The sequence below is a fragment of the Sander lucioperca genome, chromosome 9 (genome assembly GCF_008315115.2).
Source record: "Sander lucioperca isolate FBNREF2018 chromosome 9, SLUC_FBN_1.2, whole genome shotgun sequence".
NCBI lineage: Eukaryota > Metazoa > Chordata > Actinopteri > Perciformes > Percidae > Sander > Sander lucioperca.
In genome coordinates, this window is record NC_050181.1 from 2,544,946 (window position 1) to 2,559,275 (window position 14,330).

Here is a 14,330-nt window from a genome sequence, read left to right on the forward strand (position 1 = left end):
CTAATCAGCGTGCTTAGCAGAATGTAATACACCCTCACAGTTGAAACTAACCCATATTTGCATGTGTTGTATGTAGATATAGATAAGAGTTTACTACACAGACGTCAATACACATGCGGTGCATTTTGTATATACTGAAGGAACCCATGCAAATATTACACCCAAAGCCATGAGAGCAACCAGGAACCAAATATTCAGCATCTCATCATACTGCTTAAGTAGGCAACTTACAGGTACAGTACAGTACATGGATTACTATCTTGGATTGACACTTTTGGCATCCAGTTACGTATGTCATGCCAGTAAATGCTTAGGTTGGTACATGCATAGTTATGCATACTGCCATGAGTCAAGATCACTCCCTTATATGATGAGGGAGTGCAAGCAAACACACAGACATACACACACGATTCATTCCTGACTGTCTTATATCAGTGGAAAAAATACCCCACATTTTCACCAACTGCAACAGGAAAAACCTTACAAACAAAACGTTTGACCCTTCATTGCAGGGACAGCACAGGTGTAATACCTTTAATGATGCATGAGACCAGGGCCCTAAAAGTTGAGCACCTAAATGGAATGCAGCCATCATTTACATTATACATCTTTGCTTTTCATACAATAAGACGAATGGTTTGAAAATGGGTCTATAATGGTCAAAGCAGAAAATAACTTTGCATTCGACACTGACACAACCATCCATAACCAGCATGTTAAAACTGTGTAGTATACTGTTATTATACTGCTGTTAGTTCTTAAGTTGGACAAATCTCAACAATATGCACACACCAGTAAATGTGTGAAGAAAGGTTTCTCAGTGGTATTGCAGATCATGACAGAAACACAACAGATCTACACAACAGATGGTGTGGAGTCGGAGTGCAGTTGAACCGCTCTATCTTCACCCCATTTTTATTTTATTGATTGTGTGTTTATGTGCCGCCATTTTTGTTCTCTTGACTGCCCAAGACAAAGTTTTTCTAAAGGAGACAATAAAAGCGTATCTTATTTTATCATAAGTTAAAGACACATAATGCCAAAATAATAGGTGTTTTTAACAAAGACATTTTGACTTGTCATTGTAGAAAAAGCACAGATGTTAATAATCATATTAGCTATGGCTCCGTTAAATTTAATAAGATATTGAGCCAGCATGCCAAATACCTGGACCCAGAAATTATAGCAAGTAAATGGAATTCAGACATCATTCATTTTATTGGCTACACCTGTGCTTTTCTCACTGTGACATCAAAATGCCTTTTGGAATAAAAGGTTTATTTTACGTTGCTGGCACAGCTGCAAGATATCAATATTATTAACACTTTCATAATAAAAACTTATAAAGTAAAATCTGCACAACATAAAAATGAGGGGGAAAACAGCTGGTCCAAGAGGAAGCCCTTCCCCTTAGATCCCTCAAAAAAAAATGTTACTAAATCAAAGATAATAACAATTCAGAGACACAACTGATTGTACAAATACAGTACACACACACACAGAGGACAGCACAATGGAGCAGCTATTGTTTTCCCCTAGTCCAACAAGGGTTTTACGTCCTGCTCCTTATGTTCATAACAGTCAATGTCAGGGGAAATGAAGTGGTACAGCCACATGATAAGCGGTCATTCTGGACTAAATTTGTGATCTGGGACGTTGCAAACTGGAGGCAGAGCCTCAAACAAACCAGGTGTTGGTACTATATTTAGCATTGTGGGCTTAAATGATTCTGGTCCCTGTTTTTCCTGACAGCATTAGCTGTCTTATTGCTCTAAAACTGTACAGTTTTTTAAACACCAGGTTTGGAGTAAAGTACTTGTAATTTCACTCAATGAAAGTATAAATAAAAAGTGTAAGAAAAAAATTAGGAGCATGTTTTTTTTTTTTAGAATAAGTCTTAAATGATTACACTTAGGATATTCTGTATTTAAATCCTGTGTCCTTTAATTAATTGAATTAGCTTGTACACACCTCATAAGGCTTTTTGGTGCATCAACAGTGCATGCAGAAACATAAAGGACACTGCACTCAAACTAGTTACCCAACAAAGAGAGGATGAAGTAGAAATCAGTTATCACATTCTCCTATTTACTTGCCATCCAGCAGGGCCTACTGCCAAACAGATCTCAGCAGTTGGCACATGCTGGCTCTCAACTTCACTAACAGATCTTCAACAAAAATGCCTTGACTGCAGATTGTTTCTGGGTTTATAGATTAGAACTATCAGTACAAAACCACACTCCACTGGAGCAAAGAAGGAAACCCTCACCCCTATTTTCCACCAGGCGCGTCTGCGTTGCGTAGATACTAGCTTAATAAACATGTGATTGTTCTGTAAAATACTTTTAGAGACAATAAAATCTGTGAGTCGGGCAGCAAGCGCTTCTGAGACCCTCCTGGTTTGGTATGGCCATAGACTGAAAAAAATAATTATCATATTAACAGTCTATGGGTATGGCGCGTGACGGAGGACAGAACAAAACCGGAACGCAGCCGGAACGCAGCACAGACGTGCCCAGTGGAGAATTGGAGTCCACATCTGCAAAAGCTCAATCAAACCTGCAGCCACATGGTACACACTAGTGTGTACATGGGTGTGCACACATGTATTCATCTACGCTGACATAAATGCATTGAGTAAATGCATTTTATCCTCCTCCACTTTAAATTCCACGTAGAGGCTGTGAAGCTGAGTCACAATTCTCCTAATATGCTTGTTACCATTATGGAGGTCCACTGGTATTTTTTTTTTTGTGCTACCAAAGCTATTCAAGTAGGGTCTAGAAATAGGCGGTCATATTATTTAGTAGCAGATGTATCTATCCAATTTGTAACATTATATGTACAAACTGATTGTATAATATGACATGCTTGTTTCTCAATAGCCCAAATTATGATGGTCTGAGCTGGGTTTTGATGAGTATTTCTGCTCCTTTGTTGGTCATAGCTGGACCCAAATGGTGTTAAAAGAGTAGTTGGACATGTTGGGAATTACTCTTATCCGCTGTCTTGCAAAACATTTGATGAGAAAATAGATACCACTTTCATATCTGTCATTTAAATATGAACCTACAGCCTGCGTACAGTTAGCTTAGCTTAGTACAAAGACTGAAAACAGGGGGTAACAGTAGCCTAGCACTGTCCAAATGTAACAAAATGTCCCTACCAGCACCTCTGAAGCTCACTAATAAACATATATTGTGTTTGTTTAATACATACATGCACTGAAGTGCCAAAATTACAATTCACCGTTTTATGGGGGGTTATGTGCCTGACTATTTCTTGGCTGGGAGCAGTTGCCAGGTGTCTCCTGGCCAAGGAAACAAACAAAATATAACATGTTAATTAATTAACTTGGTGCTGGAAGTTGGATTTTGTTAACTTACAGCTGTTTCCTATTGTTATGGGCCAGTTTTTATTATCTAAGCAAATATGGCTGTATAGCTTCATACTTCATACAAACAGACAAATATGAGAGTGGTTTTAATCTTCTCATCTAACTCTTGGCAACAAAGTGAATAATCACAGTTCCCAAACTGTAAAAATATTTTTCAAGTTGGTAAATGTGACCATTGATACTAGTACAGAAGCCAAAATGAGCTAATAATCACGTAAAACAATCTGTTAGCTGCTTCCAAGATAACCAGCTTGGCTGATTTAGGCTCCTTTGTCATCCCGTATGACCTCATCCCAGTCAAATAATACAAATTGATAAACCATATAGCACAGTCACATATTTGCATACATGGTGAGTGAATACCCAAGGGCTGGGGACCTCCACAATGGCAGCCAGAGTGTGTGTTACATCACCTGAAAGCCCACTACAAATGAGAAGAGTAACACTGTGCATCTCTGTTGAATCCTCTCTTTTCTCTTTCAGAGCTAGGACTGTTAAACAGACTCAATTTGACTGGAGTGTAATTAGACTTCACAGGCAGTCCTGGAAGTTGACAGGAGGCACTGTGGGAATCCGTGATGGGCAGAGTGGGATTAAACAGTATTTTAAACAGTGTGTGATGTTTTCAAATTCCCGTTGCCATGGTCACTCCTGGCCCGCGAGGTACGACCCGTCTCACTGGATTCTTCCTCGTCGTCTACATCGAGCTGTTCATCTTTCTTCTTGATGTAACGCTCATAGAGCACCATAATGACGCCCATCAGCCAGGCCGACACGGTACCAGCAGCAAAGATGACAAAGCCGATGACGACAAAGAAAAGGTAGTCCCAGGAGCCCAGAGTCTGGTGACATAACGTCCGTAGCTGGATACCCACCTCTCCCAGACGACGGCCCTGCATGTCAACAGGTGAGCCACACACCGTCTGACCTTCATCTGTCACACAGACACACATCAGGAAGGAATGATTCAGGATTAGTCATAGCTCAAAAGATTATATCAACATGTTTGGTTTGGAAATATAATGTAAAAATATTGCACTGAAGTGCACTGGAGGCAAAGATTTTTTTCTCTTTTCTTTACATAAAAATTCCAGGCTGGTGGTGTTAAAACAAACAATGTCACTCAACATCATTCAGACTATTGAGTCAGCTTGTTCTGGACTGCATAAGCAGAGTTAGCATTTTCAGGCCAGTGACACTCTTACACATAATTATCCAAGAAAATCATTGTCTATAAAATATTGCACTATTGTTTAGTATAGCGGGATAACCACATGCATACAGAATCAATTGTAAAGCCCCTGGAAAGTTAGTTTAAAATCGTAATTTTTTTTCGATAACATTACATAGTCATTACTAAATAAGCAACAAACAAAATTAGAGTAGAGGAAAAAAACACCCTTAATTGTTAATATTTATTAAGTTAATACTCAAAAGCTAATCTGCTTCATCAGGTCTTTGATTGACACTGATTAACATAACCTGATTGGTACTGACATCACCATGTTCCAACAGAGCCCCGCCCCCCTCAAACTAGTGAGAAAACCAAGAACCAAAACACAAACACAGAAATCTTTCATGTGAAATAACTAAAACTATAATGTAGGACTAAACTTTACGTAGGACCCCATCACTCAGAGTAAGCAGCTGATTGAGAAAGTATATTTTCGGTGCCTTTAAAGTTCGTTTAACTGCTGATCAAGTAACTTTACTTACATACAGCATACATACAGACAACTTTGAAATATAATTATCACAAATCTTTATCATCCTTTAAAGGATCCTTTGATTTTAGAGCCATAACAAAATGCACAAGTGGCTTAGCAAAGAAACATATGGTAATTTAACAGAGCAGCCTGTTAAATAATTAATATATTACGTTATATGGTTTTGCATAACATTTGTAAATGGCAGCAAACTGAGCTGAAGATGCCCATGAAATTATCAGGCACACACAGCCACACTAGCATTACAACGTTGCCTTATTTATCAGAAAACCACAAGGTTTTAGAAGCTTCACGTTTACTAGAGTCTAGAATTGGTGCAGCATCAAAAGAAAGAAAAAAATCATGGATGAATTATTCAAACTCCTTTCTCCCCCACAGGATTAGATAAGGTTTCCCATCATCAGGCACCGGGTATGACTAGGACTAAGACCTAGCTGAAATCCACAAATCCTTATAAAAAAAGAGTTCCTTCTCATTCAGAAAAATAGAGTAGATGGATACAATTTTACAAAAGCCCATCAGTCAAATACGCCACATGATGGATGTTGCTCTGCAGCAGCCGAGAGGACTTTTTTTCTGAAAATAATCCTGAAGCCTGGCTAAGTCTTCCATGAGCAGAAACACAGCACAACACAACATCTCCATACGACCACTGTTTCTAATTGGCTTCTGTTTTTTGCTTTTGCTGCAAGGGGGAAATCCCACTGGGAGAGATCAAAAGACTTGGAAGTTTCTGCACAGGGAACAGTTTTCTGTTACCGCATGTAACAGCATTGAAATATGAATCCTTATTTTGGTGGCATATTTTTCTATGAACTAAATGTGGTTTGTGCACAAATGTAGACCTAATGAATAGCCTACAGAAACATTTGTAAAATCTGCTTTGACTCTCTGCACACAAGAAATAGTCAGGCAACTATTTCTTGGCTGGGAGCAGTTGCCAGGTGTCTTTGGTAAATTGGGGCTCCTGGCCAAGGAAACAAACAAAATATAACATGTTAATTAATTAACTTGGTGCTGGAAGTTGGATTTTGTTAACTTTGGACAGAGCCAAAACAGCTGTTTCCTATTGTTATGGGCCAGTTTTTATTATCTAAGCAAGGGAACAGTTTTCTGTTACTGCATGTAACAGCATTGAAATATGAATCCTTATTTTGGTGGCATATTTTTCTATGAACTAAATGTGGTTTGTGCACAAATGTAGACCTAATGAATAGCCTACAGGAACATTTGTAAAATCTGCTTTGACTCTATTTTTGGAAAAGGTGAACCATGATGGAATAGTTGTATAATTACTGTAAAACCTTACACAAATAATTCATTAATACTGTAATGGTGTTATAGAAATGGTGTTGTTGTTTTGCTTACCTTCTGAGAGTCTGATGTTATTCGGTATAGCATTATATTATGTTTCACTGATTTCTTGTTTCATACAATGACTGCAGAGGCACACACATTCTCATCCTTTAGATCGGGGCTCCCAAACTTTCGATGATGAACTCAAGAAGCCCTCCAATGACTTTCCGTCATGTTCCAAATGTGTCCATTTCAATCCTATTTCAATGTGGATGTTAAAGTGCCTATATTATGAAAAAATCACTTGTTTTCTGGGATTTGGGGTGTTATTTTGTGTCTCTGGTGCTTCCACACGCTTACAAACTTTGAAAAAAAACCCATCCATGCTGTTTTGAGTGAGATACAGTTTCTGAATGTGTACTGCCTTCAGTCTCCGGGTGCGCTGTTCAAAATCTGCAGGGTTTTCTATGTAACTAGCTGAGACGAGGGGCCTAGGGGGCTAACCTAATCTACAAAATAAATTGTATAGAACTACTTACAGGTCCCTGTTCTGCAGGTATTCCACACAAAGTTGGAAGTGCGCCCTCGTTTAGAAGAAGTCTCCCGGCTAATCCTGCCTTGTACAGGCCGAAGTTGCAGAAACGGCTAGCTAGCTCAGCTACTGCGCATGTGCGACTGACAACAAAGATGTTACAGAAGTTGCGAGGTCTCACTCTGTAGCTAAAACAGAGACCTGAACACAGGGTGAAAAGAGGAGCTGCAGCAATGTGCAGTACAACAAATATATGGTGTTTTTTGAAAATGAAACCATATAAACCTATTCTGATACAATCTCAAATTACAATTATTAACCTGAAAATTAGCATAATATGGCCACTTTAAGTAACACGAAAAAGTGTATAAATTGTTGTAAAAAATCAAATTGTCAATTGTCATTGTTGTTTAGGTTTGGTCAAGTTTGCATTCCTATGACAACCACGAAGTGGCACTATTTATCTATCACTTTAAGCTAACTTAACTCTTTTAAATTTCAGCTGTTTCACTTGTTTATCCTGTCTTAGCTAATCAGTTTAACTGTTTAGGCCTATCTATTAGTTTTAGATAACTGTGTCAATCAAACCATTTATCAAACACTTTTAACCAACTATTTTAACTTGTTTATCCATTCATTATAGATAATTATATCAACTGTTTGTTCATTACATTTGGCTAATCATTTCAAATGTGGATCTTCTTTTAGCTGACTATCAAATAACTATTTCCAAGTTCTCTGCCAGCTTGCTAAATAGTTTTTATGAACTCTCAGTAGCAACACATGGTGTTAAGGTGTTTTTACTGACTCAGGCTGGTGGGAGGTGTGATTAGACAGGGGGAGAAGGTTCATGCCATGGCTTTCAATCAAATAACTTGATACGTTAACTTCATGGGATGACAGAAACTTACTTTTCACCTAATATTTTATTAATTTGAAGCATAAATCTCCATTCTTATCCTCAGACAAGCTCTTCTGTAGCTCACAGATCTGAAAGCTGAAGAAGCAAGGACAGTCAGCCTCTCTAAGCTCTATCTACCACAGAGAATTCAAAGCATACTCTGATCCTCTCAAAGGCTGCTGCTGTGCACTGTTCACACAATATGCTGTTAGATTATAACAAACACACAAACCATGCATGCACACAAGCACACTCCGTCTAAAACATATATGAAGGCTTAACTTTCCCATCTTCTATCCCTGTCCTTGCAGAGTCTGCTAATGTGTGTGTGTGTGTGTGTGTGTGTGTGTGTGTGTGTGTGTGTGTGTGTGTGTGTGTGTGTGTGTGTGTGTGTGTGGCTGTCAGCTAGGAAGGAACCCCTTCTGGCTTCACCCCCCTTTCCCACTTTCCACCCAAAGTGACTAGCATCAAAGAAGAGGGCTTTCCCTCCCTCCTTCCCCCATCCACACTCTGCTCTATTTCTAGACACTCTCCTTATATAACAGCTGAAAGCGTGATAATCTAGCCAGGAAGGCGAGACAGAGGAGAATCTGTTGGTTCCTTCCTGTAGCTTTCTCTCTCGCTCACTCGCTTGCTATTGATGTGTTTCCCTAAAGTGAGGAGACAAGCGAGCAGTGTTGCATGAACCAGGTGAGACCCAGACGAGACTTAACAAGGCTTCGGAGAGAGAGCTCGCAGCTGAAACACGGTTGTCTCCAAAATGTTATCCTTCTCTTTCCCCACTAAAGCATTAAAAGTGTGCTTCAGCTGTGTTGGTATGTCTAAATGCGTGAAGCAGTAATTGTTTATCGGTGTGTATGACTTTCCACATGCTTTAGGAGACTAAGCTTAGGAGAGGATAAGGTATTGCCTGTGCTGTCTGCTCGAAAGAGATGAACAGACCGTGTGTATACATAACAGAGGTAGAGAATGTGTGAGTATCTATGTGTTTGCCTTCTCCCTTGCTGGCAGCTGTCACTGGAAGAGGCTCCTCTCCAAATTAAGCAAGACGAAATGGAATGAGCAGCAGGAAAATAGGACAGCTCTTGCAGGACTTGTTTTGGACTCGGCCTAAGCAGCACAGGGACCATGGTGAACTATAGTATGTGTGTGTTTTGTGTGGGAGAGAGAAGCAGGGGGATGCCTTTTCAGTAAGCGTGGCAAATGTATTATAGCTATGGTGTCAGAATTATGACTGGCTTCTTGCTCAGTAAGACACATTATAAATAGCAGCTGGCCTTTTGCATAGTGACACATCCACACCAAAGCATTAGCATAATAACTCAAGTAAGAAAGATTGTTGAATATCAGACACATCTATCAGCTTGACAGTAATAAAACAAAGGTGGGGATCGATATTTGATGGTGCAACTATGATCCATTAATCACATCTAGGGCACAGTATGGATGGCTGGATAAAATAGGGATTGATTAGTCATTTCAAGATAAAAGACTCTCTTGTTTGCCTCCCCAACCTCAAAAACAGAGATCTGAATTAATGAACACAGTTGTCAGAAGAGAAATCGAATGACTCCCTGCCTCCGATCTTCTTACACCCTCTTTGCTATTTGATAGTCTGAATGCTGTCACGCTCAACCGCTGTCACCTGCGTCTCATCCCACTGAAAGCTGAGAAAGGGGTGAACATGGCAGACTTCTCCAAACTGCACGGTGGTTACATATGTGTATGTACGGTACATATGCAACAACATATTTTGTATGACACACGTTGTATCTGCCACAGTGTAATAGTATTGTGGGTGATGATGGCATGGTTTCATCTGTTGCATGTGCTAAAAGGTGCAGACGTATATTTAAGTAACATGATGTGAGGGAAATCCAGCAGTGAGGGCTCTGCGTGTGCTTGAAAAGATTGTTAGCGTGCAAGTCATAACTTCCTTGAAGGCGTCTGTTGGAGACTTTTACTGCCATTTTGTAATAAAATCACTTTTACTATTCTTTTTTTTTTTTTTTTTACAGCAAGTTATTTTTTTAACTCATCCTTTTTCCTCATTTATATGTTTAATTGGTACCACCTTTTAATAAGCACCCTGTAAGGGTTTATATAGGCTTTATAAATGGCTAATACATTCTATAATGTTTTATAATATATCACTTATAAAACTGTAGTAGCAACAGTTTTAAGGTTGTTGGGTTGTTAAAAAACAGCACGGCTGTACCAACCACTGCCTGCCCTGTGTTTTACTGCTAATTGAATTGAAACGGAGGGAGCACTAAAGCACAATATCAAGTGACATGTTAAGGTGGGTCGTGCTTTATTTTGTAATTTTAAGGCCTTGTCAAAATCTTGTTTTAAGACCTTTATTATTCCGGTTTTGCTCATATTTGTTTCATATTCTGAAATTTAAGGTTTAAAACATTAGTAAATGATTTATCAACCATTAACACCATTAATTACAAATCATAACCCCTTTATAAATGGTGTATTAGCAGAAAGTGGTACCAATGTTATCTGCTATATCTGCTTTCATAACTATTTCTAAGACGTTACCAATAATATTTACGCTGCATTTCTTGTATGGAAGATGCTAGATAAAAGAAGTTTTTTTATCTTTTCATGGGATGCAGGCCGATTACTGAGGGCAGCCACCAGCAAAAGGCCAATAGTTTACACGGGCATTAGCCCTATATAATAATTAATAACTGGAGCAGCAGTCCAAATGATTGGCTCTCTGGAACCTATCCACTTAGGAAAAAGCAACAGTAAAAGGTAATTCACCTTATATGACATTATAAAATAGAATTTTGATAAAACCTTGGAACTTGAAGCCCTCCAGGTGGACCCACAGACACAGGTCCTCGTTGTCGCACTCGCAGCTCCACGGGTTCCCGCTGAGCCCCACCGAGCGCAGGGCGGGCAGTGCGATCAGGGAGGTGATGTTGACCACCGTTAGGTTGTTCCGACTCACATCCAGCACCTGGAGGTTCGCGTTTTCCGCAAAGGCGTCCTGGTGAATCTCCGAGAGCCCCGGGTTGTCGGTCATCCTCAGCATCACCAGGCTCGCCAAGGGGCCGAACGTCCTGTCCTCGATCCGGATCAAGGTGTTGAAGGAGAGGTCCAGGTAGGCCAGCTTCCGTAGATTCCCAAACGTGGACTCGGATATCTCCGTAAGGGAATTGTTGCTGCAGTCCAGGTACACAAGATCGGAGAGGTAGTTGAGCGCGAGCGGCGGAAGCTCCACTATGCGGTTGTTGGAGATGATGAGCTGCCGCGTGGCCAGCGGCAAGTTGACCGGGAAGGTGGTCAGGTGCTGCCCAGCGCACTGAACCACCAGCTGGTCATCACACACACACCTGTCCGGGCAGCCCGAAGACAGCACCGGGGATGTGATCACCCCCGCGGTGAGGAGGATTAGGACTATGAGCCGCAAGGGTTGCGCACTTGGCTGCGGGGCAAGACGCATGACACCGCCGAGGGCTTCATCCACCCCGTCTGGAGAGAGTCAGACGCGGTCACATTCTTCATTGATACATCCTCCGCACCAAGTTGTTTGTCTCGGAAATGATTCCCACAGAGGTCAAAGCGAACACGTGCCCGTGGCAACCTCTTGCGCGTAATGTCTCAGTTCATCCTGTCGTTGGATCTGGATCCAGTGCGCATTCACTGTCTGGAACTTGACAACCAGATGCCTTCATGTTGTTTCAAAGTTGATTGATGTATCGGGTTTCTTCCATCAGAAAACAGCTATTCACACATTGTAAACGCTCACAACGTCCTCTATGCTGCGCTTGAAATGATTACTGTCAGTTGTTCCACTACATGTTTGTCATCGCTCTCCGAAACCGAATCCAACGAAATGAGGGGGGCGAACTGAACTGCGCGCGGTTGGGGGTGGGGGGTGCGTTGTCTAGTGATCTTACGCTTTGGAGTGAGCTAGAGCGAGAGGGGACGCTCTGGGCAGCAGAGCTAATGGAAGTAAAAAAAATGGAGTCCAGAAAATTGTAATCCATGCATTTTTGGAACCCACTGTCATAAAGATGACCCACAATGCTTCAGCTGCAGGCACAGTGATCACCATCTACACACACCTCAGGTTGTATATCCATATCAGATTTAAAAAAAACATGTGTATGTGTATGTAAACATCTCTTTGTGGGCATATCATATATGTGTTGGATTTTTTTTTTTGGCTGGCCTCAGGTGTGTGTGTGTGTGTGTGTGTGTGTGTGTGTGTGTGTGTGTGTGTGTGTGTGTGTGTGTGTGTGTGTGTGTGTGTGTGGAGGTTGAACGAAAAGCAGGCAACTTCTACCTGCGGGAACCATATTGTGGTCAGATCACATGGGGTTTTTAGGCTTTGTGAATAAGAAAGTGAGGCAGTGATAACAATGTGTTGAGAGAGGGGATCCCTATCAGCCTCTAAACCACTCGGACCTATATGTAAAAGGCCACTTTTACAGTAATTTCTTTTTTTTTAGATCAATTTTTTTTGTTGTCTTTATATTTTTAAACACACAGAACAGACAAACACTGTAACTTCTGACATATCAGCCATAGGCAGCCAACCAACCAGCAGATGATGGGACAAGATGAGGTGGGACAGGGTGGTCTCAGGCAGCAGTTGTTTTTCTCCTCTCTCCAATCTCAGTATGAGCCCTGGCTGAGTCTATTCTTGGTTCTATGTGTAGGTGTTGAAGTGCTGAATCAGACTCAGCATGATGGAGGAGGAGGAGGAGGAGGACAGATGTGCCGCAGACAGTCCGTGAAAGAATCTACCCCAAGTCGACAGTCAACAACCTGCTTTACAATCACTCTTATTCTCTCTCGCACACATCCACAAAATTAAGTTGAACATTTTCCCTGTATGAATTCCCCGGTGTCAAAAATAGAGCAGGAGGCCTATAGGCATGATAACCTAAGGCCTTTTCACACTTTCCATCCTGTGGACTGAACTAATCTGCACAACTGTTTCTGTCAAGGATATTCAGTGACTTTATAAGGACATCTAGTGGCGAATACTTGGTAATGTTTTACACAGTGAGCAGCTGCCATGCAGCAATCGTCTTACACACTTTCTTTTTTTAAAGCGTGGTTTGCAGCTTGACTGGTAATTACCCAAGACCCATACTTAGGACTATCCAAATGTATCGACTTTATTATTTTTGATGGCAAATAAAGCACCAATGTATTCTTTATCCTCTAAACAAGCAGTGGTTCATTCATAACTCATGCTGTTCAGAGAAACATTGTCCAAACCCAAAAAGCTTTTATTTAAAATTCTGGAGGAGATCCCAAAGTTGCCAAAGATACCAAATATGAATTTTTGGCAAATGTGTATAAAATGGTGCACAAGACATCTAGAATATTTCCACTTGATGAAATGGTGCTGTCATAACAACATGAAGTATTAGACTTAAATATTTTACTAAAAATCATATAGCTTCATTGAGGAGTTGGAACCATATGATAATGTCAGACTTGGTAGAAGATGATTCTAACAGGCAGTCAGTACAACCAGTTTTATCTCTTCAATATACAGGCTACATGTTTTCTCTTCAGTAAACCATAAACTCTGGCATATCTTCATCTGCACTCTCATAACTTCCTCTCTTTGCCTAAGCATTTTTTTCCACTGTCATGCTACATTAGCAAAATGTAAAGGAAAAACTGAACATACTGTTTGTCTTTAGTAATCCCCTTAGCGTAGTCAGTCATGTTTTACTAGTTGCACCGACTTGACCTCCATATTTATCTCTATGGTTAATCTGTGTTCATGAAACCTGCTTTTGTTATAACCACTAACATGTGGGTTGATCTACTGTACTTCCAACAAGTGTTGGCATGTTATAGGTCAGACAAAGACAAAAAAAGACACCATCACTAGAGCACCAAATTTCTGTTTAAGTGACATGGCAAAATATAATATAATATGCAAATGGTCTGGATTTATATAGCACTTTTCTAGTCTTAACGACTCCTTAAAGTGCTTTTTCATACAGGCAGTGGTGTAGTCTACGTGATACGCATGTATACGCAGTATACCCACTAAGAAAGCTCCAGGATTTCCATATACCCACTTAAAAATGCTCAATGACACATAACATACTTTGCATTGTAATTTTGATATATTTTGAATTGTCATCTGTGTTTTTCTTCTTCACATAGGCAAAATAAAGGTATTTCCACCGCAAATTGGTGCATAAAAGTGTGTCAGAATGCAGGAAATGAAGTCGATGATGCTCAAAACTTCCCTGGGGGAGGACACCCAGACCCCCCACTATGAAATGCCCCCCAGTTGTTCCTCAGTCTGTTAGTCCGGGTTTTGATGGTTCTGTAGGCTATCTCTTTCCAGATGGTAATGGGTGCGGGATGTGTTCCTGGGTGTGTTGTGTCCATGCTGATGCTAGTGGCTTTCTTCTGTAGGCGGCCAGCATACACAGCATCTAGGTCTGGGAGCACTGCTCCTACAAACCTCTGTGC

General features: G+C 40.6%; 1 protein-coding gene across 1 annotated transcript; it reads right to left on the reverse strand.

The window, feature by feature from the left end:
* Positions 1 to 3,390: 3,390 nt before the first annotated feature.
* LOC116045722 (leucine-rich repeat-containing protein 52-like) lies at positions 3,391 to 11,734 on the reverse strand. The gene is made up of 2 exons (XM_031293571.2): positions 10,668 to 11,734; positions 3,391 to 4,331 (listed from the first exon to the last, which is right to left on the reverse strand). The coding sequence occupies exons 1-2, from the start codon at positions 11,314 to 11,316 to the stop codon at positions 4,003 to 4,005; spliced, it is 978 nt and encodes a 325-aa protein (XP_031149431.1). The 5' UTR covers positions 11,317 to 11,734; the 3' UTR covers positions 3,391 to 4,002.
* Positions 11,735 to 14,330: the final 2,596 nt, after the last annotated feature.